General features: G+C 28.6%; 1 protein-coding gene across 1 annotated transcript; it reads right to left on the bottom strand.

The window, feature by feature from the left end:
* On the bottom strand, positions 1–27,977 carry LOC132923344 (peroxidasin). The gene is made up of 24 exons (XM_060987278.1): positions 27,662–27,977; positions 9,229–9,300; positions 9,080–9,151; positions 8,853–8,996; positions 8,693–8,764; positions 8,370–8,545; positions 8,132–8,249; positions 7,844–8,016; positions 7,565–7,713; positions 7,057–7,177; positions 6,240–6,401; positions 5,861–6,131; positions 4,206–4,327; positions 3,289–3,558; positions 2,966–3,199; positions 2,687–2,875; positions 2,361–2,569; positions 2,084–2,284; positions 1,667–2,002; positions 1,244–1,589; positions 1,060–1,177; positions 785–996; positions 440–705; positions 1–257 (listed from the first exon to the last, which is right to left on the bottom strand). Exons 1-24 carry the CDS (start codon positions 27,928–27,930, stop codon positions 225–227), a joined length of 4,335 nt encoding a protein of 1,444 aa, XP_060843261.1. The 5' UTR covers positions 27,931–27,977; the 3' UTR covers positions 1–224.
* Positions 27,978–27,986: the final 9 nt, after the last annotated feature.

The raw sequence follows: 27,986 nt of genomic DNA, 5'->3' as shown, positions 1-27,986 counted from the left end.
TAGAAATTTAATCAATATTTATTTTGTTGTAGTTCAAAATATTTTTTAAGTAACAAAAAATCAAAAATATTTTACAATATTACTTAACTAGATATTATACATAAAAATATAAAATTAATTTGGTCTATGAAACCTGGTATCACACATTGTGTATTAGGTTGTTGGATTTGATTTAACTATACACAAAAAAATTGATCTGTTTACAGTATCTTTAATTATCCGTTTCAACACAAACTTTGACACAATATTTGAGAATTCTGAAAAAAAAAGTTATTTATATTTTACACTAATTTTGTTCTCTTGGGCAAGAATATTCCAGAGAAAATCAAATAGGTATATAATATAGTAGGTAGTAATACATGCAGTTTAATTTTTTATTTCAACATACACATAGTAGTAAAACGTTTAAAAAAAGATAATTATTATTATAATAACTTACTCGGCATTCACATCTAGTGCATTTCTTAGAAGCCCAAGTACGTCCTTCTCTGCGCCTCCTTTTAACTGTGTCGTCATAACAACCACCTTTACTTGATTTTGTTAAATGTCTGATTTCGCGTTTTAATCTTTTAATGTCCAATTTAAGCCCATCAACTACTGACCTTAGACCTTCTAGTTTTCCCTCAGTCATATTCATTACTTTAGCCAATGCATCTTTAGACCTCAGTTCATCTATTTCTTTAGACGCATTTTCTCCGGGACAATCTAAAATACATAGGTATGTCTTTTATATAAATTATCAAAAGTCATGTAATATATTTATAATATTATATTATGTCTATACCTCCATTGCATTCAAACCAAAGTCTTAGGTCAATACTTGGAATCGATTTGCATGGTAATAACTTGGGCGATTGTAGTTCTGGTAACTTGAATACATCTCTAGATGTCAGAGTGATATTATCCCCGTTATCGCAGAGAACTCTAGCTAGTGACGCTTGTTTGATTTGTGTGAGTTTTGCTGGACTGAAAGTTGAAGGGTTTTCATACCAAAATCTACAAAAAAAAAAAAATGTCAAAAAATTGATACAAGCTAACAATTTTACCAAATTAACGCACCTATCACCATTTCTCAAGTTTTTAAACTGTTCTATCAATAAACATTGAAACAATGGACCGACTTTACCTCCTGCTACTTGATCTTCGAGAATTCCGCCGACCCAAACATCGATATTACCTAATAAAAAAAAAAAAAAAAATAATTTTATTTGAAAGTAGCCAGTAGAAGACAAATTTGGCTTACCTGGATGACCGTACAGTTCCTTGAGTTTATTTCTCACTTCATTATCACTGATTTCGTTTTTGAGATCATCGAAACTTTCAACTCTAGACATGTTACACACTGTTCTCCATTCGGCGTAACCAGGAATACCGTGGTCTCTGCTACGTTGTATATTCATCGCCGCTAAATCTAATGATACAGCATGTGCTGATGTGAATAAATGATCGATTAACTGATCATTCAGGTTCTGTCTGGGCATTTTTCTTTTAGCAGGTACAGCAAAAAATCCACGCATCAATGGGTCTGTACCTCCTTCGTCGGACAAACGCCATGGTGTGAAAAACGCTTTTCCCAGGGATAAATCTCCCTATGTACGATAATAAAATTTCTTTAAGTTTCATTTCAATGCTATTTCTACTAAGTAAAATACTAGAATATCTTTACCTGTGGAATAGTAGTGAAGTTATCATCGAGTCGGCTCAAAACCGGATTAATGATAGAATGGCCAAATCTAAGGGCAGCTGTGGCAAACACATTGGATATAGACGGGTTTACGGTTGGGTCGTATCCTTGATATTGGCCTAACATATCCATGCCCTTAGGTCCTAGTACATAGGGCAACCAGTGCTTGTAGGTTATATGCTGCAATTCCGCGCCCACGATTTTCCGTGCTTCGTGAAACAAAATGTCTCCCTCCCAATGCGGATTAATTGTGCGTAACTCTCTAGCGATACGATTGTGTTCTCGGATCCAAATTGTGTGCATGGCCAATAAACCCACCTTAAATATTAATTAATTTATTTTTTAGTAATGGTTGATAATTTTTATTATTTTTTCTAAAATCCAGTCGGACGATATTACCTGTTCATTTGCTCGAATATCACCAGCTAAATAACATCCCGTATCACTCTCCGTTAGGTCTCTTCTACAGTCCACTTCATCGGCTCCGGCTATTGGTAACATTTCTTTACCGAAAGTTGAGGATATACCTCCTCGCATAAGACCAAAACCAGTTTGAACTTCTCGTAATATAAACGAACGATCATTTGTGAATCCGTAGATCTTTAAACAAATTTGTTATATGATTAAAATGTATGTTATTTATTACCAACAAAACAACTATTTTTTGCAACCGTACTTGTGAACCATCGATGAAAGCCGTCAATTGGTTAATTTGTTCTCTAGGCTGTAACTTATCAAAGAACACTGATGTCGTATCGGTGCCACAAATGGAACTGCTTCGAATGAAATCCATACACCTCCGATTTTTTATGCGATCATCGTTTAGTGGTACGTCCATCGGAAAACATGGAAAAGAATAGGCACATGTTTTCTTACAGTCCAGACCTATAAATATAAAATAGACGCTTATGTGTACAATATTAATTTATCAGTAACAACCAACAGATTACTGCAGTTTACTGCAGTTTAAAACCACTATGTTTATTATAGATTTCCACAAACCTTCCCAACTCTCTTTAGTAGTCGACGGTATAGCGTGGTCCAAGTCATGGTCCAAAAATTGACCCCATTGCATTACCATGTGCGTGATTTCTTCGTCAGAGGTGATTTCGTTCGTGCGAATAATTGATGTCGACACTAGTCTGGCACCGGGCTTTTCGAAGCCATAGTACTTCATACCTTTAGTCCAGCCTATAAAATATACGACAATGGTTATTTGACCAAAGCAAGTATTTTTCATAAATTATTGTTATTATTAATATTATTAATCATAAGTCTCACCGATCGGCGTGTTGAATCCATTTTCGTATATTGGCTTCAAAATTCGCCTGAATTGCGTATGTGACGATCCCCACAACGGATTTTGTAAATTGTTACAGGTGCCGTCTATAGTCCGATATTTGGTATGAAAACACATGTCACTACAGTTGGGCTTTGTTTGGTATTTCAGACATCCGGATAGATTTGCAATCAAGTCTAATTGTTCCACTGATAATAGATCTCTATAAGAAAAATCTATAGAACAGAAATAAATTATATTTATATTCGGTGCTGCCTATAAACATTAATACAAAAAAAAAAAAAAATTAAAAGATAATTATTACTTTCGGTCAAGTTAATTTTGAGTCCGGCTTGTACGTGTTTTCGGACGTTTGCTAAAGTTCTTTCGAAAATATCGGCAGATTTGGCCACATCTCTGGCAACTACATCTGGAAACCTAGACATTCTCATCAACTTTTCTGGATTCATAATTTTGTCATCGGAACCGAATAAAGAATTAATCGTAGCGTTTACTGCTCTATCGACTTCTAAATTGGCTTCGTGGAAAGCCAAATTGACGAAACGGTCACCGGGAGATTGTTCCAACACGTCACCTGTATAGAAATCGAATTAAAATTATTATTATTTTGATAAAAACTGTAAATAATATTAGTATAGTAAAAATCATTACAAATGTATATCAAGCAATAAATATTGCTTAAATAATTGTAAATTTAAAATTGTTACTAAATAACATGGATGGTCAATTTCTTTTTGATAAATTTTCACCAAGATAATACTTTTCCTTGGGATATCGACTTGACGGGCAGTGTGATTAGTACATGATTAGTATTATTTATATAGGTATATGCTAAAATTGTTTAGAGAATAAAATTTATACTTGTATAAGAAACGTATTTGATAATAAATAATAATATCTGTATAATTTTAAATAAATAAACACGATATAGAAAATATTAATTGCTCGCCACTAATTGAAGACACTGTTCTAAATGTTCATCCGTAAGTTTAGTCCAGTATCGAAACACAGTATAATACATTTTTGGTTTTTTATAAACAAATAATATGTTATAAATTATAACATTTAAAAATGTGCCCATTTGGTTGAATTATACTATAAAATTATCAACGATCAATGCCCTTGATACATTATTAGATTAGCTGTATTGGAATAATTATTTAATATATAAATATATAAAAGTGTAGTAACAAAATTGTGCGATATATAATATGTAATTACCTAGAACCGCAATTGTGCCTCTAGCTGACTCTTGTCCGTGTATATTCTTGGCCGTGCACTCGTATACACCAGAATTAGCGAAAGATATGTTGAACAAGCGTAAACTTCCAACGCTGTTGATTCTAAAATCCATTAAATCAATAATTATTTTTTATATCTACTCATTATTAATGTACTAAAAATCTAACAAATTTTTTTTTATGTGTGTTAACACTTTTTGGGGCACTAAAAATGATTCTATTTAAAAATGTAGGAGGTTTCTAGTAGTAAAATAAATTTAGTTGATACTATGGAAGTTAAAAGTAAAATAATCCTAAAAGTAATTTTATAATCTGAATAATTAAAAAAAAAATAGAGATTTTTATGTAACTCAAAAACGAATAATCGTAGATACTTCAAAGTTTCACTAAATGCTTATATTATCGTATTTTTTTTATTAGGGGACATAAGAATATTTCAATTTTTTTTAGCTCAGTTTTCATAAATGTTAATAAAAAATTATTCGCTGGGTCAACATTTTTGAAAACTTAGTTGATCTTGTATCTCTATAAAATATTAAAAATATATAAACATATTTTTATATGCATCTGAAGAAGAATTTTGACAAAATTTGTAAAATCTTTTCATTTTTACTAAGTTTTGAAAATGTAACCAAGATTCTTTATAAATTATTCCTGAAACCATAAAATCTAAAAAATTAAACAATTATTTTTTATAAACAATTTAAATTCAATTTAGACAAAATTATTTATTAAAACAAAAAATAACGATGTTCAATATTTTGTTATAATTTAAAAACATTATTCATAGGAATTTAAACCTATTTATTTTAAAATTTATATTATCTATTTATAGATGCTATAAATTTATTTTTACTGTTGTACAGTATTTATAAAAATATGTTGTTAAATATTGAGTACCTATACCTACGGTATAAAAATATATTATTATAATAATTAAATATTAAGAATATAATAAATGCAATATATAGGTAAAAAAAACATATCATTAGGTAAGTACTCAGTAATATAGGGTGAACATCGACTCCGCTTAAAATCATTTTTCGTATACATACATGATATAATATCATTGAAGTCAAATTTAACACACTCATAATTATTATGACCCACTCGAAACCTTATGTACAGCAAATCGATGTAGACTTGCCTACTTTTTTTTTGTATAATCTCATAAAAGGAATAACAAACTTTATTTAGCATATTTTTTCATAATTTATTGCTATTTATGTTTTCACATTTATTTATTACTTTTTTTTTTATTATCTTAATAATTAATTTAGTTTTTTTTTAGTTTTGGTGAATATATATATATTTGAAATTTTTTTTAAGTCAAATTATTTTAAAATATTTTTATTTTTTTCCAATAGTATTTTCGAAAATGATTAAAAATATAGGTAAAATATATTATATCAAAGCTACAAAGATAAAAATAATTTACAACATCTATACTTAACCTTACATAACTTTAAGGATTCAACCTTTATTATTTCTTACGTATCTATGATGTAATGGATCATTATTTGGCAAGTTTTTTTAAAAAATACATTACAGTCAAAAATAAAGTACCTACGTGTATAGCGAAATTACATAAAATCTATTAGAAAATAAAATAAATAATTTGTATTTTGTACTAACTTGTGGTTTTGATCTTGAACAAGATCAACACCATCTTTGGTCCACGTGATGTTTGGCGTAGGATCTCCGTCAGCTTTACAAGGCACTTCGATGCTCGTTCTCTGCGGGGCTTCCATATCAAATGGCTTTATCAAAAGCTTTGGACGTCTGGGGCCGTATCCTCTGACCTTTATTTCGATGTTGCTCTCGGCCGACCCGGCCAAATTTTGAGCCAAACACGTGAACATACCCCTGTCACCGTCTTTAGCGTGTTCAATACGCAATGTTGTTCCTTAAACATTTGAAAACGTGAATAGGAATCAATAACAATATAATATTATAGTCTTAGGATACATTTTTTTCTTTTTTTAGATAGAAAATAAAGATATATAATAAATACTTTCGTTGTGGAACGATGTCCTCGGACCCGGTATGACCGAACGGCCGTCTTTGAACCAGGTTACAACAGGTTTCGGATAGCCCTCAACCAGACACTGGAGTTCAACAGTAGCACCAGTCTTCACGGTTATATCACGGGAAGCACTAACGATGACTGGTGGAGCTAAGTACGACAAATATCGATTTGGGGAAAAAAATTATAAAGGCCACTTTAGTATATTTCAATTTTTATTTTTTTTATAGTCTACCTCTTATTATTTGTCTAATTATTATTTTAGTTTACCAAAAAGTTGTTATCAACTCAAATTAATACAGAAGAATTTAAATTAAAGAAAACCACTGTTGCTTCTAATTAAATAAAAATATTTGGCTGACATTTTGAGAAAAATTATTTATAAAAGGAGGTCATTGGACCACAGGTCACAGAGTTATACGGAACGTATATATAATAATAACATAAAGATTAATATATAAAAAAATATTAGAAAGAAAAAAAATCTACTAAATAATTTATATTATATAATTAAATAATACCTATCTGATTATTATATTTGGAAGATATAATGAAAAAAATTATTATTATAAAATATTATTGTTAAATGTTAATACGCATTATATAGGAGTCTATTTATTTACAAATTATTATACTTATATTTCATAACATAAAAAATATATATTTTATAAATAGAACTGTACTCCTAAACATATTTCGATTAACCCCAAAACAACTAAGGGATAGCCAAATCAAAAATCATACAAGTTTTAGATAATATAATAAACTTGTATGATAATATAAGCGAGTATATACAGGATATTACCGTTTACGTTAACCATCGCCTCGGAAGATACTCTCCCCAGATAATTGGACGCCACGCATTTATAATGACCGACGTCCGTCCTTTCCACTTTCGATATAATCAATGTATTGTTTTGAAATACCTATACAGTTAAAATATGAGTAAAGATTAACATTTTAATCAATAGTGCAATAATTATTATAACAAAGAAAAATAAATAAAAAAAGTTGATTGCACTACAATAAGTTCTAAAAAAAAACGGAGTATCGAGTTTTCTTCATCATTCAATAAGTCATTGTAATGAATGTGTTAAATTTAAATTCAATGATAAATTATTGTATGTTTATGAATTGTTAACAATATTAATCAAACTAATTTACAAAAAATGTTCAACATTTTATTTTCACACTTATATAAAAAATTGTGTATATGTATTTTTGAAATTGTTAAATCACTACATAACAACAATTTACGAGAATTAATCTCGTACCTACTAAACTTAAACAATTTTTGATCGAAAAAATTGTACCTGTACTCTTTGGCCAAATTCTATATTGATGTCGTCTTTGGCCCACGTTATAGATGGTTCAGGCACTCCAATGGCTTCACACGCGAGTCGCAACTGATCGCCTACCGATACCGTCTTGTGGCCCGGTTCTACGATTATTTCCGGAGGTGCTATTATACAATGTACAATAATATAAAAAATACATACGTCAAATTCATCACATTATATATATATATACACAACAACTCATTCCCGACAACAGTTAAACAATAATAATCCATTAAGGCAAAATGCACTTACAGCCGGTTGGTGCATTTGACTCTAATATTATTTTGGCTGGTCGTGACTTCAACTCGACGTTTTCTTTTTTTACCATGCATTCATACGTTCCGACATCCTTCAACGATGTGGATTTGATCATTAGCCCGTCGTTGGTCATCGAATATCTCGAATCGCTCATATCAATCTCGTTACTGCTCACACACAACATAATAATATACAATACATGTAGGAACATTTAAATATGATTTAGTCGCGTTGTGTTATACGTTTTTGATTTCAATATACTTTGTTTCGTTTAAGTCTTACTTATCGCGAGTCCAAATCGTTTTCACGTTCTGGTTGCCTTCCACCTTGCATGTGAAAAACGCTGAACCTCCGAACGACACGGTCACGTCATTAGGTTCTTCTTTAAACCGCAACTCATCTGAAACCCCAAAACGTACAACATAAATACGTTACTATTTTAGGCAATATTGGCATAGATTAAACATACATTATATTTTATATTATATAAAGCATATAGTTAATTAAACCGATTACTCACTACAATGAAAATCATCTTCGGTCATTTCCATTAACGATTTTCCGCTCATTTCGACGGGAAACTGACACGTAGCCGTGAACTGACCGGATTCTTCTCCCGAGTTGTGACTTTTCTTCAGTACGTTTACCAACCACAATATATCGCAATCGCACGTCAACAGGTTGCTGTCAAGCCGTCTATAATAAAAAGCATTTTTGTTCTGTTTAGATACGCAATAGTTCAAACAATGGAAGTATAAAAATGTATTATAACAATTATTATTATTAATTATTATATATAATGTATTAATTTATTTATATTGAACATAGCTTATGCCAACTTACAAACGAGCCAATGACGTTAATGAATCAAATGTACCTGGTGGAATCTTTCTTATCTTGTTGTTGTGTAAAAATCTATTTAAAAAATATATAATTTCATTATTTCACTAGGCTATATGCATAATTATACGATCATAAGAAAAATGTACTTATTGATACTTACAGTCTTTCCAGTTTTGTAAGTCCCTGAAACATTTCCAAATTGAGCTTTTGAATTTTGTTGAAATGCAAGTACAACTGTTCCAAACTCGTTAAGTTATTAAAAACCCTAGGCTCGATATTTTCGATTTTGTTTTTATACAAATATCTAATAAATAAATTATTAATTATAGAACATTGATGAACATACATCATAAAATATTAACAGTATTTGGTAATTTGTATTCTTACAATAATCGAAGCTTCGAAAGATTTGCAAATACACCATTTTTCAGTTCATTTATATTATTGTTGTTCAACAGTCTGAAAATATGTTTACACTTTGGATTATATTTATTGTTTATTTATGAATTTAATGTGTATATAATAAAACTACTTACAAAGTGTTTAACTCTGTTAGATGAGCTAATGTTTTCGGTTCGACATCTTTTATTTTATTAAATCTCAGGTCCCTAGAACGATATACAATCACTTAGTTATTATTATATAAAATGTACGATTATTTCATAGTATTATTAACACTCCTATTATGTAAATTATTTTACATGTTTTTCAATTTGTCGCATGTATACAGAGACCGAATATGAATTGTGTATTCATAAATGAATTATGTAATACTAATCTAATGGTTTTTATTAATATTAAAACCAACATACAGTTAAATTATGGTTGTCATAAAAATAATTTTTCCTAAACTATATGTCTTAATATGTTGTTAATTTTGAGACATCAACATTAAAACGTATGCAGTGCATAATATACAGTGTATGTGACGATTGTGACGCCATTACCACAAATTAATTTTGTCGAACGATAATTATTAACGTTATGCAGACCACTGACTAAACAACGTAAAAACAACTTAATATTATTATCGATACTGACGTATATTATGTATAGTATACGTTTATTTTGACCAAAAACATTCATTTTCTAAATAACACGTAAATGCATACCCAAAATGGGGCCCAATTGACAGTAGAAATTAATTTAACTCAGCGAATACAAGCAGTTATAATATAACAAATATGTGTTCATACGTATATACATGTTTTAAAATACAAATTCAATTACTTAAAATATATTTCACTGCTCTTTCATAGTATTATTTTTAGGTATTTTAAATAACTACATGATAATTATTTAAAGTTGTTATTAAATTCTAAGTTGTAGACTACCCTGGACTTCCATATAAGTTTTCTCATTAAAGTACAGTAGGTACTTAATTTCTTACTAGATATTATAGTTATAAGTATTATTGTTATAAATTAAATTAAATAATAAAAAAACATGTTTTATAATTATAACGTTCTCGTAATAACATGAGATATAATATTATACCACAGTATTTCAAAACAATAAGTAATTTTCGGTACTCAATCTTAAAAATAACTTCAATACTATACCACCTACATTAAAAAAAAGTAAACCACAGTAATAATGCACTAAAAATTTCAAAATTTTGAAGTCAAATTTCAGTTAATTTGAAATGATATTTTGTTTTAAATACATTTTAAAATAATAAATGATTTATTTACAAAGCAAATCATTTAAATTGAACCTTTATTTAAGAATATAAATAATTATTTTATTTTCATTAAGTGAACATAATTTTCGTCAATCTGTCGAGTTCATTAAATTTTGGTCTATATGCTTGAACAGGTATAGTAATTTAATACAAATATTGATCAAATTTTATTCATTCTAATACATTTTACAGTTTTAAAAAATCACGATTATATGCTAAATTTACAGTTGATGTGGTACTAGTAGGCGATTGAGAAAAAAAAATCATTATAACTACTATATACAATATACAACTACACATCGTATAATTATATTATGTATTATAATATAAATAGTAATATATAATGTAATATTATTATTATTAATATATAATATATCATATTGTATTACGGTTCTAAGGACTGAAACAAATCTACGAAACGCATATAGAATTCGTTCACTGAACGCGGGGAGAGGAAAAAATCGATTAAGTCGGAGGTACACATGTATGGATCTCGTTATTACTCGCGGTCCATTGTGTTTACTCCGGTGTATCGCGATGAGCGAAACACACACATGTGGCATACACGTGGTTCCCAAGCCGGTGTATAATAATGTAATAGACTTACATACAATTCGTCGAGTTTGACGACGTCGGGCCACTGATAATCATTATAATGGCGTCGGCGGGAATATTATGTTAGGTATATGTACGACAAGACGTGCGCTCGGGATACTATAATAATATGATGCGTAAATCGAGTACTCGTATGATATTCGTTTATCTTTAATTGTTTAATTTAAATCTTTTTGACGGAATAGCAGCGGACCAGTAGCGGCAGTAGCTCACGGTAGACCGCCACAGCCGTTGGACCGCCGCCAACTATGATAATATACAATAAAGTGATTCACCTAGCATATACTCACCCTCATTTTTCTAGAATACTGCAATTATTTGAAATCTGATATTTTGGAATTTTTAAATATACTTAAAGACCAAATTTTCAAATTTTTGATATATTTTGTTAAATCATTCAAATTTTGAATTAGGTATATTAAACTTTTCCAACAAATTACCCATTAAATAATTTACAGTAAAAAAAGGCGTTTCTCCTTTGAAAAACAAAAATGTATATCATGTCAGGACACTGCTTAAATAGTACAAAATGTCTCAACAGTTTGACAATGTGGTCTTTAATTTAAGTATATTTAAAAATTCCCAGTGTTAGTATTTGAATAAATTCATTAGGTTTTAAAAAATAGAAATGAGCACTGCGCATGCTTTTTTAATCACTCTCTATAATATTATATATTATATTATTCTACAATATAGGTACGCGTATAATAGCAACAATAATATCGTCATCGTAGTAGTCGTCGACGGCTGTCTTCTGCAGCTGTGCTCCTCTCCCGTCACGACTCTATTACTTATTACACCCACACGTGCCGCCCCGTGAAATAATATTATCATATTTTATTATAATTATCTAGAGTTCTAGAGCCATACACAAGCCATATAATGATAATATTATGTCTTCTGCACTTCAGCAGCATGAGCCCAGGCTTGTACGGTAATTAATAACGAGATGTGTGCGTGCATGGAAATACGATATATGTAATATAATTAATTATTATACATATATACACCATGCATGTCATAATCATTATACGTGTGTTCCATATGCGCGGATATCTTATATACATAATATTAATAATATATGCTTCTAACCGGCCGAATCTTCTTTTCCACATTTTTTCAACAGGTACACGCGCGTATATGGGTTGGGTACTCAAATATACTCCAGTGCAATGTTATGTAAAATTCAAGTAAAAGTATTTGAATATTTTTACCTTGACCTCATCTGCCAGGGACTTGGGGATAACTACTTACTTGAGTATTTTTTAAAACAAAAATTTCGTATATTTCCAATCTTAATAGCAACGATCGCTATAGTGATCGGAACACTAGTTGCAGTATTTAAACGATCGGAAATTGGGTTTGTGCGTTACTGTATTACACGATATTATCGTATAATATAACCGAAACGCTACGTATCTACCCTATGTTGTTTTATACGAACTATTTGTGTAGTTTTTTTTTCATAATTAAAAATTTAAACGGTCCGTAAAACGCGTGAACATACTCGTTATACACCTTCCAGCCGGCCACGTTTAAGACGGATACGGTAGGTAGATATGTAAGAGGCATGTATTACATTACAATATTTACACACGTGCTATAAATTATTTTTATGGTATTTTAAGCCCCTCGCAAGCGTGGACTTGGTAGCATAATATAGCGCGAACGCGATTGCAGGAGGAGTGGTCTAAAATCACGGACGTCGATGAAAATATAGTTATCGAATTCAAACGCGCGCTTAGTTATATCTTATATGTATATAATATTATAAGTGAATATAATACGTATATTATTATAACTGTATATACGTTTATTGTGACATTAAAAACATATTATTTAATATGCTACGATACCTTTAACAAATACTGTGATGGGATAGCTCATGGAAATGACCCGACATCCATTACTCGCACGATTTTTTAATTGGTTTTCGTCGTTCGGAGATTTCAAATGGTTTTTACTTTTCCGACGTTATATATATATATATAAATTATACGAAAACGGAAAAATATCCATTTAAGAATGAGAGATAAAAAAAACGAGTCTATATACACATCGTGTATAATTATTAGTAGTTTTTAGGTGAGTGCTCTCCCCACCCGTCCTAAACAATTATTATTCAAAAAGGTATTTTTTTTGCCTGACTATATCACCCGCTCGCCCGCCCGCCCGCCCAATTCTCTAAAATTGATATTCCATTTAGCACTTGATCGCTAGTTGAACATTCTATCTGCAGTAGTTAAAATATTCATTTTCTATCCACCCTCTTTTTACACGGTGCCCCATCCTTTTTATTTTTCGCTACTTTTACGATATTAAAAATATTATTTCATTGAAGTAGGTAGAATGTTAAAATTAAAATGCATTTACATGACATATAACAATAACTGTTAGGTTCTCGGTCAAAAAAGAAATTAAAAATATCGTTTTGAACTTCATTAAACCCAAAAAAATAATGCATAAAAATAACTTACATAATGTAATCGCATCACTATTGAGCAATAGACCTCAAGTGGATCGTCATCGATCACCCACCTCATATAATACGCATATCAAATATTATTGTATACTTCTACTAACGCGAACGAACATATTTGTTTAAATATAAAATATATCTATACAGTATTAATTTGTCTAGTACTTGTTATAATCGGACTATTTTTAAAAATGTAAATAGATGAATATTTTTATAATAATAATATTAAAATCCCCGTAAGCTTACATATATTTAAAGTTTAAACCTATTATACAATAAATCCATTATCCCTAATATACAAAGTTAAATAACTCAAAAAGTATTCGTTTGCATTTTAATTTAGTTTAGATACCTACATTAACATTTTCAAAAAAAAAAAAAATCATCCGCTTAAAAATGTATTTAAAAAAATAGAGATGAATCTTAAATATCTTAAAATATTGAATTACTTTAACATATATTCTTTAAGATAATGTACAAGTAAAAAATTTTAATAAATGCAGATAGAAAAAAAATTATGAATGAATAATGAACACGGTTAATGAATCTCTCTGTATAATAGCGCAGAAGCCTGAGATTGTCAGCAGAATATAAATTAATTAAAATATTAATGTATCTATAATAATTTTTATTTTTAGGCGTTGGTTTGTATTATATTATTATACATTCTACCGGCTGCTGCTATTCTAGATATTTTAGATTTCGCGGAGTTAACGCAACATTATTTTATCAAAAATAAAATTTATCACTTAGTTTATCTGTGGCGGATCTTTCCGAGTACTACGTAGTACTTACATAATAATAACGCTTATTATTTGTATAACACAAGCTATGTTAGTATTTTATTTTGATGTACCTACAGTCTTCATGCCCCGTATAATCCACCAATAAATTGTTTATATTTAAATATCTTACACATTAATTCAAAGTATAATGCACTATTTTATAATATCTCACTTTTATTTTTAACGCCCTAACTGCCATAATTCCATGAAAATCTACTTATTAAATGGTTTACCATATTATAATTTATATAATTCTCCCAAAAGCAAAAGAGTGGCGCCATCGGAAGTAGGTATTTAAGTGTACACCTAATGCATATACAGAATCTCCCCTGGAGGGTATATTATATATTTATAATTACTAAATTACTTCATTTAATTATCATCTCAATCGTTTAATATTACAATATTATAATAGCCACAAATTTAGATTGAAGATAAGAAAAATATATAATAATATATCGTTATGTATATTTTTTTACTCGTGATTAAAATAATAAAAAAATGAATACCTAAACGAAAACTTGAAAACCGACAAAAAAACATTTACACATCAAATAATCACCACTGTATTGTGGTAATATGAAATATTATGTAAGTACCTATATATAATATAATATGTAAAGTAAAAAGAATCTTTGTAGTTTGTTTGAATTAACAACCTACCTAATATAAACATCGTTACCAAAGACATGATATATAAACAAAATACAATAAACGCGTTTTATATCTTCCGTGTTGTTAGATGTAAATTTTTTTTATTTATGATCCAACATAAATTTATCTATCTGTGTTCTTTGCACAGTTTTGAATTGTAATGGTTAATTTTATAGAATATATAATAATTTAACTTGTATACGTTATTAAGCAACATCCTGTAAAATTAATCTGTTATTTGTTTTCCCATTTATTCGGGCTTAGGACGGCTTAGGATGATATTATTTTATTATTATAAAAATTCCCTTAAAAAGATAATATTTTAAAATGCATTGTTTATTTGGTTTTACTACAATTGTTTTAAAAATAATATTTTAATACAAATATCCATTTTATATTAAATAAATATTAAAAAAAATTATTTGTGTATAAAACATTTAATTTTGAATATTATTAATATATTATGACATTATGTATATATCTGTAATACCGTGTGAGTATAAACTAGGTTTATACTCAGGTGTAATAATAATGAAAATGATAATAATTACATAGGTGCGTAATAATATCCATCTGATATAGTTGTATTATATAAGCTACTAAGTAGGTATTGTAGCCTGTAGGTGGTAGGTTGTGTGTACCAATATATTGTATGCATAGTTTATTTATACAAATTATATATACTTGATTTTATATTTAAAATAATACTGCTTCAAATCAAACTTAAACTAAACTTTAAGAATAAACTCGAAAACTTCAAGCAGAAACCAAATACGATTCAGCAGCCAAAATTTAGGATATTACACTCGAGAACTAACTCAACAACAGTTCAATAAATGCCCCACTTTCAAGATGCACAACATCAAACAAGAGTTTACCTAAATCATTTTAAGTATACTTATATTTGTACAGGGTAAATAGGACACAGTCCGTTTTTGTGTACCTATTTTTTTCTTCCGCTCGGCGTAAAATTAAGCGTTGCCTCGGGTGCTACAGACGTGAAAAACGACGTATCGGAACACGCACGTAACCGGTCGTTAATAAATTACATAGAGCCCGGCGAACAACGAACATCCGATCTAGAACGTTTTCACGATATATATAGACGCGATCGGGCGCATAATCGGCCTATATCATAATATATTATGTATTATACGCGTATATGCATGTACATTATATATATATATATATATATATATATTATAGTATATTAGTATAATATAGTTCGGTACTTCGGCGCGTTGAGTAAACCCTCCAAGCTAAGATAATATTATTCTCTACGTAACGATATAATAATAATATAATAAATAACAATATAATATTGATATGTATATATTTACACGGTCTGCTGATTTTCATCTGTCGGCCGTCTTATTTATCCGATGAGACCGTGTTATACACACATATAATAGTATTATGATATGTAATATGTGTCTGTATATGTTGTATAAACGATTACGATAATAAATATAATAACATACCAATATAATATAACTATATACACATTATACATTGCACGTATTCGTACTTTTAATATTATAATGAGTATATATAAAGTTATGATATATGCACGAACTGTCCCGATGAAAATAATGAGTTAATATTATCGTGATTTATTGGACTAGGAACGTCTCACCACCGACAATTTTCGGCAAGTATACAAACATGCGTCGACGACGGCCGAGGCACCGCAAATCGGCTATAAGCGTAAGCTTTTAGAATTAAGAGCAATATGATAGAGATATAATACCTATCATTAAATTTAAATATAACAACATTTTGGAAAGTATAGTATAATAATATATGTATATATATATTAATTTAAAAATATTATCGATGGGTAGGTACTTAAACTTTAAACTTTACTTGTATTACTTGTATTGTTATACACACAGATTCAATGGAATTTTCAAATGCAATGTTTTTGACAAAAAATAATTTAACTATTACTATGTATATATTTACATTATTTTAACAACAAATAACAATCATAAAAAAAAAAAATAATAAATTAATTTATATGAACTTAAAAATTATCACGAAATAAATTTAAAACCTATAGAAAACCTTATGTATAATATGAGATACCCTCAAAATATCTCCATCATCTGTTAGATTTTCAGAACTAAAGATTTTACTTATTAAAACGTTTTACCGGCGTTTTTTAATGGGTTTAATAGCTGCTCTTTAATCCGTCATATTTTCATGTCGTTTCATTTTTAAATCCATATCCCGATAATAAAAACTTACTATCAAAATGTATTATGTATAACGGCAATAGTTTAGCCGTTGAACGAGTGTTCCAAAACAGACAGGCCAAAAATATTAATTTCCAACTCATACAGTCATACATATATATTCTATACAGATATAATATAATATTATAATATGGCCGCCAACTATTTTGATAATTTTATATGTTAAACATGTATATGTACATCTAGTGATAGTTGAAGAGCGCTATGGGTGCTTATTACTAGGAGAACATAAATGATATATAAGCACCGTCTAACTTAAGAAAAACGTGCGCCCACAGTCATATACGACTTTTGAGATTTCACGATGACGGATTTGATGCCATATTGCCATAATGCCATGAGACGATTGTAACGATAGTGCACGGAAATCTTAAAAATCTTGTGACATATTTACAATTTAGTATTACGATATTATGTTTAAAATTAAGTAAAATAATTATCGTACGTGATCTTAAAGATTCCATATACTTATTATTTGCAAAACGCAAAATAGGCGCTCGATTACATTTGGTAACACGAAAAACTTAAAACCCTAATGCCCTCTGTGCATTAAAATGTAAATAAATTATTTATATATATAATATATATATAGAACACAGTCCTAAAAATGTGTACCATAATCAATGTGGACCGATCTAGACGTTTGCAAGAGAGATCATCAACACGTGTTGCTGCAACGTCCTGGAACAGCGACAATGGGCACTGGCTGATTATTATTAATAGATTCGGTTTCCGGCCCGGCTATTTAACACCAACCATTTCTTGTTCATCGCGACGGCCATCGCCAATTTGTAGCGAAACGCAAAAGTATCTATATGTATCCATATGTATCATAGATCAGTGCACTGTGAGGTTCGGTATTAATAATGTATGTGTTTAATATATGGATCAATTATTTAATGATATCAATGATAATTGATAATATTTAAAAATGAATATAAATTTAAAAAAACATATGACTTAAAGTAAAAGATTTTTAAAATATCTCCTGGCCAAGATTTTAAGAAAGCGGTAAAGAGTTTAATTTTCTGACCAGTGAGTTTTCATAGTTATTTTAGACGTGAGAAGAATCGCTTGTAAAATACCAACGGTTTTTTATCAATTTTTTTGATATGCAAGTCGTTGTGAAGGGTTTGGTTTATAAACTGAAAAGAGGTAGTGGAGTGTAAGTGATTTTACGTAGTGTGATATTCTGGTAAGTTAAGATTTTGTTTAAACCTCCCCCCCCACACACACACTGTTATTTTATTAGTGTCTTATACTAATAAAATAGTTTTTAAAATTGGGAATTTATTTTTTAATAATATAATTTTAAGCATACAAGAACGAGAGTTTAGAATTAATGTTTGATCTTATGTGTTGATTTCAAGTTAATCTCTTATCAAGTGTAACGCCTAAATATTTAGCTGTAGGATCTGATAAAAGGTATAGGTATATTTTCCATCAAAACAGACAGGCAGAATCAGCGTCAAAATATCCAAAGTTAAAGAATACAACGGATAAAAATTCGAAGGCAAGATTGATCCCCAAATATATTCTATATACTATTAATAATGTTAATAACGTCTACCCAAACCATCAACAAACGCTTTTGTTTTAAACCCTTCATCAAGGTTAGGCGTTGTCTTCTGGATGTTTAATCCTGACTAAATTATAGGATATATAATATATATAAATAATTCAAAAATGTAAGGCAAAATTTAATAACGCTATGGTCGAGTACGTAAAAAATTGTAACATCAGCGGTTCGTGCGTTTGTTACAATTATACTCGAATGTCATTTTCTGTTTTGCTAGAACAGTTTAATTTTACCGAACACAATCAACGATGATGAATATATATAATTATTATTGTTATAAGGATCGTACTCAAAGATTTATTGACGCATAAATTGTATGCTTTTTGTCGAAACGTCATAATGTGTTACTATTATATACAACAATAACCGGTTTATTTTTATGTGAAATATTGGTTCAATATAGTCCAATAGCAAAAAAAAATGATACGTCATATTTTATGAAATCGAAATGACGATATTCATCGTGTCTCAGCTGTCGGCACACCGGTAAAACAAAACTGTTTCTAACTGTTCTATATCATAATATACGAGATATGAAAACACAGTCGTGCTCAGAACGTCCTACCCAAAGTTTGACGAACACAAGGTACATACAAATTATATACATATATATATATATATATAGTATATTGTAACTTAAAACCATGCATACAGCATGCAGTATCAGTGTACCACGTCTGAACGACAACCGAAAAATATAAACGCTGTGTAGAGAGTAGAGCTCGTCAAACGAGGGATTTATACATCAACACAGTTGCATATTTAATATGTGTATTTTTATTTTATCCAATTGCGATTTTTGATCATATTATACAATGAGTATTAGTAATATGTAATCACTAATCCTCAATCACTATTTATACCTATTCTATGTGATTTTTTTTTGTTAGTATAAAAATCCACATAAAATGATGTTTGTTTATCGCCGAATCGAGACGTATTCATGGGATTACTAATATTGTTGAGAGGTAAGTGATCGCTTTGGGAGTTTTTTACGGTCATAATACTACATTTGCATTTATAATTTTTTTTTACAACTTTTTAAAAGAAAAATAATCTATACGCACATGTAAAATAAATTACGTATCATATCAAATACATTCGCTTGATAAAAGAAGTCATCCATTGATACCTCACATTCATAACTTACAATTAATATTAATATAATTATCATAATTGTATCTAATAATTATGTTTTGATCCCAGATTTTTGTCTGTTCATTGTAAATTGATTTTTATTATGCTGTACATATGCATTTATTTATTTATACCTAGTTCGGTATTTCTGTAATATTTTATTATATGAAATAAGGTGACCAAATAAATTAAAACCGAAAATCAACAATTTTGAATTTATTTTATGCATTAAAATATACTTGTTATAGCATATTGCATGCTTATATTTTTTCACCGTTAAATAGCAATACAATAAATATAAATTATAATACATTATAATAATATTAATACTATGTATTTATGTCCTCGAGAGGATCAATCAAGATCGAATTAGATTTAATTAAAACGGCAGACAATTTTACGTGTTATAGTTTTACACGTTTTGAATAGCAGACTCGATAACTACATTTTTTATTAACTTTACATTAAGTCATAAAAGGATTCAAAATCCTGACACTAAAAATTGGGCACATATAAATCGGGCTGATTGGTTTTCGAATTAGCTCATAATATATTTTAGATTTTTTTCAGATTATAAATTATTATACTTGATGACGAAGATAATATTGTCGAGATTTTTAATTTTCGAGAGTAAAATTGAAAGGACATTGACTCACATCCAACAATTATAGTTTATAATATACTCTCGTTAATAAAATAACTTAATTATACGTATGAAAATTATAGTAACAGGTTAACGTTTCGAAAACTAAAATATAGTGGTTTATTTTACAGGTGATATCCATTTAATTTAAGAGCTTGTGATAAAAACTAAATCTGTGAAATCTGTGAAGATATGAGTATACTGTGTAGAACGACGACAGTAAATGTTACCATGTTATAATAATGTATACATGTAGTCAACACCAGTTAAGTAACATAAGTCACTGTATCACAATAAAATATAATAGAACCGGTTACTTGTGTTGCTTGGGTTATTGGCATAATAACACGTTTGCACGCTTAGGTCACAGGTCGAAACACTCGAAAATGTTTGAAAAAATGTTTGTAAACCTATAATGATATTTTTACGGTATAAAGTAAATACTACTCTAAGTTATATAGTGCTGTAAATTGAAATACATTTCACAACTATAATAAGTTTAATATAGGAATATCTGTCAAACCAAAACGATAATTAAGTTCACAATAGTCGAATTGAATATTATTAGATAAGAGGGAAATAATTAGAAAAAAATTAAAAACTTAAAAGTACAAAGGTAAAATATAATTTTCACTAGATTTTATTTACATAACCACATAGATATATAAAAGTATATTATATTGGAAAATACTATACTCAAATGAACGCCATTTAATCACTATAATGAACTTGTTATTTTTTAATATATGTTTATAATGTGTATATAGCTATTACGTATAGGTACTGTAATGAAGTGCAATGCTAGAAATTATCATTGATTAAATGTATTTAATGGTACCTATTATGAACTAATAATAATCGCATTTTAATATGTAAATAAATAACATGATTGTGCAAACAATTCTAAAAATATTGTTTGAAATAATAACTTTTTGTAGGGAACCGTTGTTTTGGTAGTACGTCGTACATCATAATTCATAATATTATCAAGTATGAATGTCAGAACTCCGTGGTCTCCGTGATTGTAGAGTTTGATTGATATAATACGGGAACTATATCGTAATAACTATGGTGGAACTAGTGGGAGTATGATTCGACACTTTTTCGTGAATGATAGGAATACATATATATGCGATGAAGATTGATGACACGTGATTCGACTCGACAACCCCTATATGACTAAACATTGGAATAATTTAGTTCCACCGACTGATCATTATTATTACTATTGCTGAATAACCTCGTTTTGGATTTTTAGTAACCAATATTGTAAGTATACCTCTAAAATCTAAATTGTTCAATTCGTTACAGTGAAGAAACAGAAACTAACCTAACAATTAGAAATTTGTTCGGTCGTATACATTTGTGCCCTCATCTCAGTAAGTTATGCGTCCTATAGGTTCTACCGCAAACAACTTATCTTTAATAGGTATTTATACACCAGTATATAGCCTACATTAATACATTATATGTTTCATTTGTACATTAAATTGTATTATTATAGTCTTACAACACTCCAACTAATATAGTTGTCGGGCATTTTATTTTTAGTTAATTTAATTCATAGTATATTATATACCTTTGGCAATTCACTCAATTAAACGTAATTTATTTCTATATATACGATATATGTATTAGATATACTCCTGTATCTAAATATTCAGTGATATTTCTCATAGTGACTCGTACAGCCCACAGATAAGGTTATTCATATGTTCCGATGTTCGTCATATTATTTCTATAGTTAATATAATATAATAATTAAAAAAACCTCTTTGAAAACATTTTAAGAATTCCTACCGTGATCATAATGTTTGATAGGCTATATTATCACGTGATTATTAATTTAATTTACTATTATACAAAACCATCGGTAACCATAAAAAAACATAATGTAAAATGATAAATAATATGCATTAAATCTACTGCCTACAATAGTTCACTTCTATGATTTCTTTGATTGATAAAAACGTACAAATGATTGTACCTATTACAATGATACTTATAAACGTGTTCAATTATTTAAAATCGATTGTATACCTTACGTTAGAGAAAAATGATTATATATAAAGTACGCTTGTTGTTTGTTTTTATATTGTAGATCCTTTGTGTATTTAATTATATAAACGTTACAAATTTAAAATGAAAAAAATCAATAAATTGAATCTCAAAACCCTTTAGGCATTCAATTATTTCAAACTCTTCCTAGGTTTTTAAAAACAATTTTTTTTTTTGAAAACATGTATTCGTATTTTATTAATACACATATTACAATATTGTATTAAAAATTACTTAAAATTCCTCTCGATAATCTCATTTTGTCTGTTTATAATAATATATGAATTGTAATTTTTTTCTTTCGGTTTCATTAAATACTGAATTCTATTTGAATTTTGTATAAATTATACTACTATTATTATCTATTTTTATTGTATAGTATTATGTTTTATTACTATGCGTATTAATACAGCTATATTATAAATCGGACATTGAGCATATGAATATATATAAATATATCATAATGTTTATTAGTATACAATTTAAAATAATTTTAACACACTATGATATTATGTAATAGTAGTAACATAATATAATCTTTGATTATTGCTTATATTGATAAATTAATTAATGCTAATATTTGTAAGACATGAGTATTGACTGCATTTTTACTACTACTAATCATACCTCGTAAACTCATAGTTTCAAATTTGTCCAATTATTTAAATCCATAGACATGGACGACTGACCAATGAATGCCAAGAAAAATCACTATTTACGTAAATTAAGTACTTTTCGAGACATAATATACACTTCGTATATATTATTATTCCAGATGTTCTTTGTATACTTTTAATCTTGATCTACAAACATAAACCGTAGCATAATGTGTATACATTATACTCAGACTTTGAAAAATAATAATAATAACAACACAATCTTTCTGATTCTGGTTCTCACTCATCATTCATTATATAATAATGTGTATAACGCACATACAACAAAAACAGAAAATGATGTATGCCTATTATAGATAAAAGTACTAAAATTTCAAAAACGTTGTGCTTAAAATCGGGAATTATCATGGGTTTTGTGAGTTATTGTTTATGTGCGTCATAAAGCCTATATTTACTAATTTCACACATCCGAGCGGAAAAAAATAATAAATTGTAGGTAAGCACCTACGATCTACCTATATTATACGGCTGTCGGCTAAAAAAAAAAGTTTGAATTCTAAACATGTATTTTATCTATTTCTCTTTGTAATTTTAAATTATAATTCCATAATATTACGGTTTTGGGTGTTTTAGTTAATTTCTAACCAAAGAAAAGGAAATTTGTCACTTTAGTGATAGAATATTTTAAAATAACACTTGGAGATATTTTAAATTATCTCTTTTTTAAAGACCTATTGTATTTTCAACGTGTGTATAAGTTATTTACTAGTCAATTACTTAAAATAGAATTTGAAAATAAGTTTGAATTTCTCGTCTTGTGTTATTAGATCTTTCTAACAATATTTAATCAAATTTGAACATTATTGACTAAACAAGGTTTTACTTAAAAAATTGTGTATACATTTTTATATATTCATTGGTTAATTACGCTTTTTTAGATAAATAAATGGACAAATTAGTTATATAATTTATATAACTATTATAATATCGATATCTTAAATCGATTTGAATTAATTTTCAATACCAAAAGATTTTATATAATCTTTAGTTTTAATACTCAATGTTTGACAATTAAATTCGAAAATTCTCAAAAGTTTCTTTATTTTGACGTACTTGCAATAATATGGGTAGAAGTATTGTTCACTATACCTACTTTAAAATTGAAGGGTTTGGTTAAATTGTGGTAATGTGGTTTGGTGGAAATTGACTTATAAATTTAAATGTATAATATAATTATAGCTTATAGGTTAGGTAAGGTATATATTTATTTTGTTTTGCGAAAAGGACTTGAAATAAATCATTAGGTTGTTTATGCAAACGTGTAGAACTATAAAAATATCAATCTCGTGAGCTATATTTTTACGTTTATAAACGTAAGTACATTGGTATCAATGGTAAGTATATTGTGTTTCTATTCATGCGTATCGTCTAAAAATATAGGTGTACACTGTACATAATAAATATATATGATGTAAATAAGTGATAACGTATGACTAGTATAATAATATAATAATATATTTTATACTGATACACAGTGTTATTTAACGTTAGCATGCGTAGATATACAACAAAGGTTGGGTTAGTTTATAACTTTATATTTCAAAAAGGGTTTCTGTATTTTTAATATTATATTAAAAATGTAGCTAAATTATTTTTAAACTATTTTAAACCAGTTGTAATCAAAATATTTTCTTAATGTCCTATAAGTATACTTATGTAGGTATGTAACCTTTGATAACAAATTGGAAACAAATAAAAAAACGCTTACACAATAGTATTGAAATGTAAAACTATAAGTACTTATTCAAGAAGTATTAAAAAAAATAGGACGTTTGTAATAATTAATAATGATCAGCACGAAATTAAAAATAATTTAATGCAGTAAAAAACATTTAATACTCTTAATAGTCTTGCATTTTTAATTAATTAATTTAAAAATTTAAAAACGATAATTAACAATAATAAAAAAATATACATTGAATTGTTGAGATTACATTTTAATGTTATTCTGATAAGTATAAAATTGTATTGTTTAAACTTTAAAGTATAATTCAGTGGTTTTTAAAGATTTAATTAAATTTAAAAGTTATTACATACATAATAATCAACAAGCTAAACATGCTGTATATTAAGACTAACATCCTAAACAATTGTCGAAAAATTATATTTCTTTTTAAATAAAAGTCTAATATATTATTATTGAAGTAAACGTTAACCTACTAAATACGAAATAAACAATATTAAAAAAAAAACTATTTGATAAGCACACCTAATAATATACAGAAAACCTAAATTTTGTAAAAAATATGATAAAAACATTTTCGTTCATGCATGAGTACTACCTAATATCAAATTAATTTTGACAGGATTTACACAAAGTAACAAAAAACGATTAAGTTCATCCTTGTTGACAGTTAATGATAAATTGAATCCAACTATTATTTTTTCGATGACATTTAAACAACTAAAAATATGTATATTTAGGTTTACACATTAATATCGATTTTAAACGCTTACGAAACTACAAAATAAATGGTCACAGAAGATGAAAAAATTGTTTTTGTCTAGTCGGAAACATAATAAGTCTAAACTTTTGCCTGTATAGCCGGATTTTAAATAATGACGCCCACGAACATCCCTAAACAACGTCTAAAAATAGATATCCTAACCTATGGCGAGTAAGAATACAAACATAATAATAATACATGTTAAATAAACAAAAGGAGGAAGTGTTCCGGACCATTCCTACAAAATATAAATTGTGTTAAATAACCCATAATATTATTTTTTTTTAAATCCAATTATGTACCTACTTTACATCTGATATTTAACACATTTTCTGCAAGTCATGAAACAGTATACATATACTATAGAGTACAGTTTTATATTATTTTAATTGATTTACGTACGTATAAACAAAAATCGATGTAATATATTTCTATAAGAAACTTATCGTTTTAATACTATATATCTTAATGGGACGCTACCCTCACATGTGCTGTCTCCGTCTTACAAACATACAACAGCGAATATGCGTTTAGTAGAATCATAGCTAGAGCTAGGGGTGTGCACTGTGTAGGATACGTGGTGGCACCACATAAACAAAAAAAAGCTCTTTATATAATAATTACAACGCTCTTAGATTCTGAGTAGAGCGAGTCATTGCTATAAATAATAAATATACTCGTATGATACAGGTAAGTGAGGTAACCAGACAATTTATATTTTTTTTAATAGTTTTATTTTGTGACATCTTACCAAATGCAATACATAGTATAGTACAGTACAGTATAAATTACAATAACAAAATTTTTTTATATGGGGTTAAGTTTTATAGAAATATATGCACTCCCTGCATATGAAGGCTGACTCTGCCGATAACTAAGATAAATTGTGAAGTGTTGTTAGATTTACTTTATAAGATAATATTAGAGTAAATTAACCTAATATCAAAGTTAAAGATATGAAAATTATCTGTCCTTAAACGTTGGCTTTTTTCTTTATTTTCATCATCAATTTTAACATTTAAAAAAATCATATTATCTTGCTTAAAAATTAAAATATCATAAAAAGCCCCATAATATAATTGCAGGTTAATTCACTTTAATTTTAAATCTAACAATACACAATTGATTATATTAAACGCAAATGTCCATGTTGTATGTTAGTAAGACGAAGATAACATATGCGTGGGTTATCGATATAGCGTTTTATTACTTTATAGATTCTCAATACTTAAATTAGATACCTATATAACTTCTAATTAAATTACCATTTAATTTTTCTTCCCTCGTTTTTTAAACATTTTTGAGTTGTTGGTAAGTGCTGATTGTGAATTTGAAGGATTAACTAATAAACTCACTACATCATTCCCATTATCTACTTTTTCCCTAGAATAATATTGGGATTACAGTCAAATGATTTTTTAATTTTTTTCTCAGCTATGATACTGAAAAAATCTTCGGTACTTGTCAAATGTATGAAGACAACTGTCATAAAATCACTGTACTTTATGGTTCCGTGAAAAATAATTAAAACTCAAGTCTGTACTTAAATTGGATTCGAACCACAATATAACAACAGAAATTATAACTTATGACAATTACGATTGGGGTCTTCGGGAGGTTTAGAAAATGTTTATGGTTGAGAACAAAATGTGACTTTCGGTTATGGGGAGGGGGGATTCATTTTTAATATTATTAATTAGATTTTAATTTTTAATACTCATCATAACAATATACAGTGTCTGTTAATTACCTACAATTAAAATGTTTCAGGTTTAATAACAAAACGAGAAAATTCGTCCTTTGCCCCTCTCCTCCCTGTCATCAACATATACGTCACTGGCATAACACGATAATTAAACGATAATTCGCAAAACTCAGGCAATGTAAATTACTTAGTTTTTAAACTTAGCACACGGCGTTCTTTCTTTGGGATTATCTCTCATAGACACTTACAGCACGGTGGTAGCCGGAGATATGCGGTCGGGTATCCGGTCAAGATGCAAGAACATACAGCGGACGGTCGTCTTGAAGCACATACATTTTGCCGGACATTCAGCGGCGGCCGAAGGAAACGACGACAAAGATAACACCAATAACAAAAGTAGCAGCAGCGGAGCGGCCATCGTTTTCCGAAAAACAGCGGTGGCGGCGGCGACAACGTCAACGCGACGCCGACTAACAACGTGATACATCGGCCGAGTCATCGTGCAGACTGATTGCATTCTCGCATTGCACACTGCACGGTCGGCCGTCGCGCACGTGCCACTGAATAATAACG

Source organism: Rhopalosiphum padi, chromosome 1 (assembly GCF_020882245.1).
Source record: "Rhopalosiphum padi isolate XX-2018 chromosome 1, ASM2088224v1, whole genome shotgun sequence".
Taxonomy (NCBI): domain Eukaryota; kingdom Metazoa; phylum Arthropoda; class Insecta; order Hemiptera; family Aphididae; genus Rhopalosiphum; species Rhopalosiphum padi.
The sequence above is the reverse complement of the archived record's forward strand: the minus strand, read 5'-3'. Positions and strand labels throughout refer to the sequence as shown.

Excerpts from the sequence above, each read along its gene's own strand:
- LOC132923344 (XM_060987278.1), bottom strand. The coding sequence starts at position 27,930 with ATGCAATCAGTCTGCACGATGACTCGGCCGATGTATCACGTTGTTAGT. Across the intron at positions 9,301-27,661 it reads TCTCCGGCTACCACCGTGCT|GGACCTGAGATTTAATAAAA; the intron begins GTAAGTGTCTAT and ends ATATCGTTCTAG. Across the intron at positions 8,997-9,079 it reads CTTTCGAAGCTTCGATTATT|ATATTTGTATAAAAACAAAA; the intron begins GTAAGAATACAA and ends TTTATTTATTAG.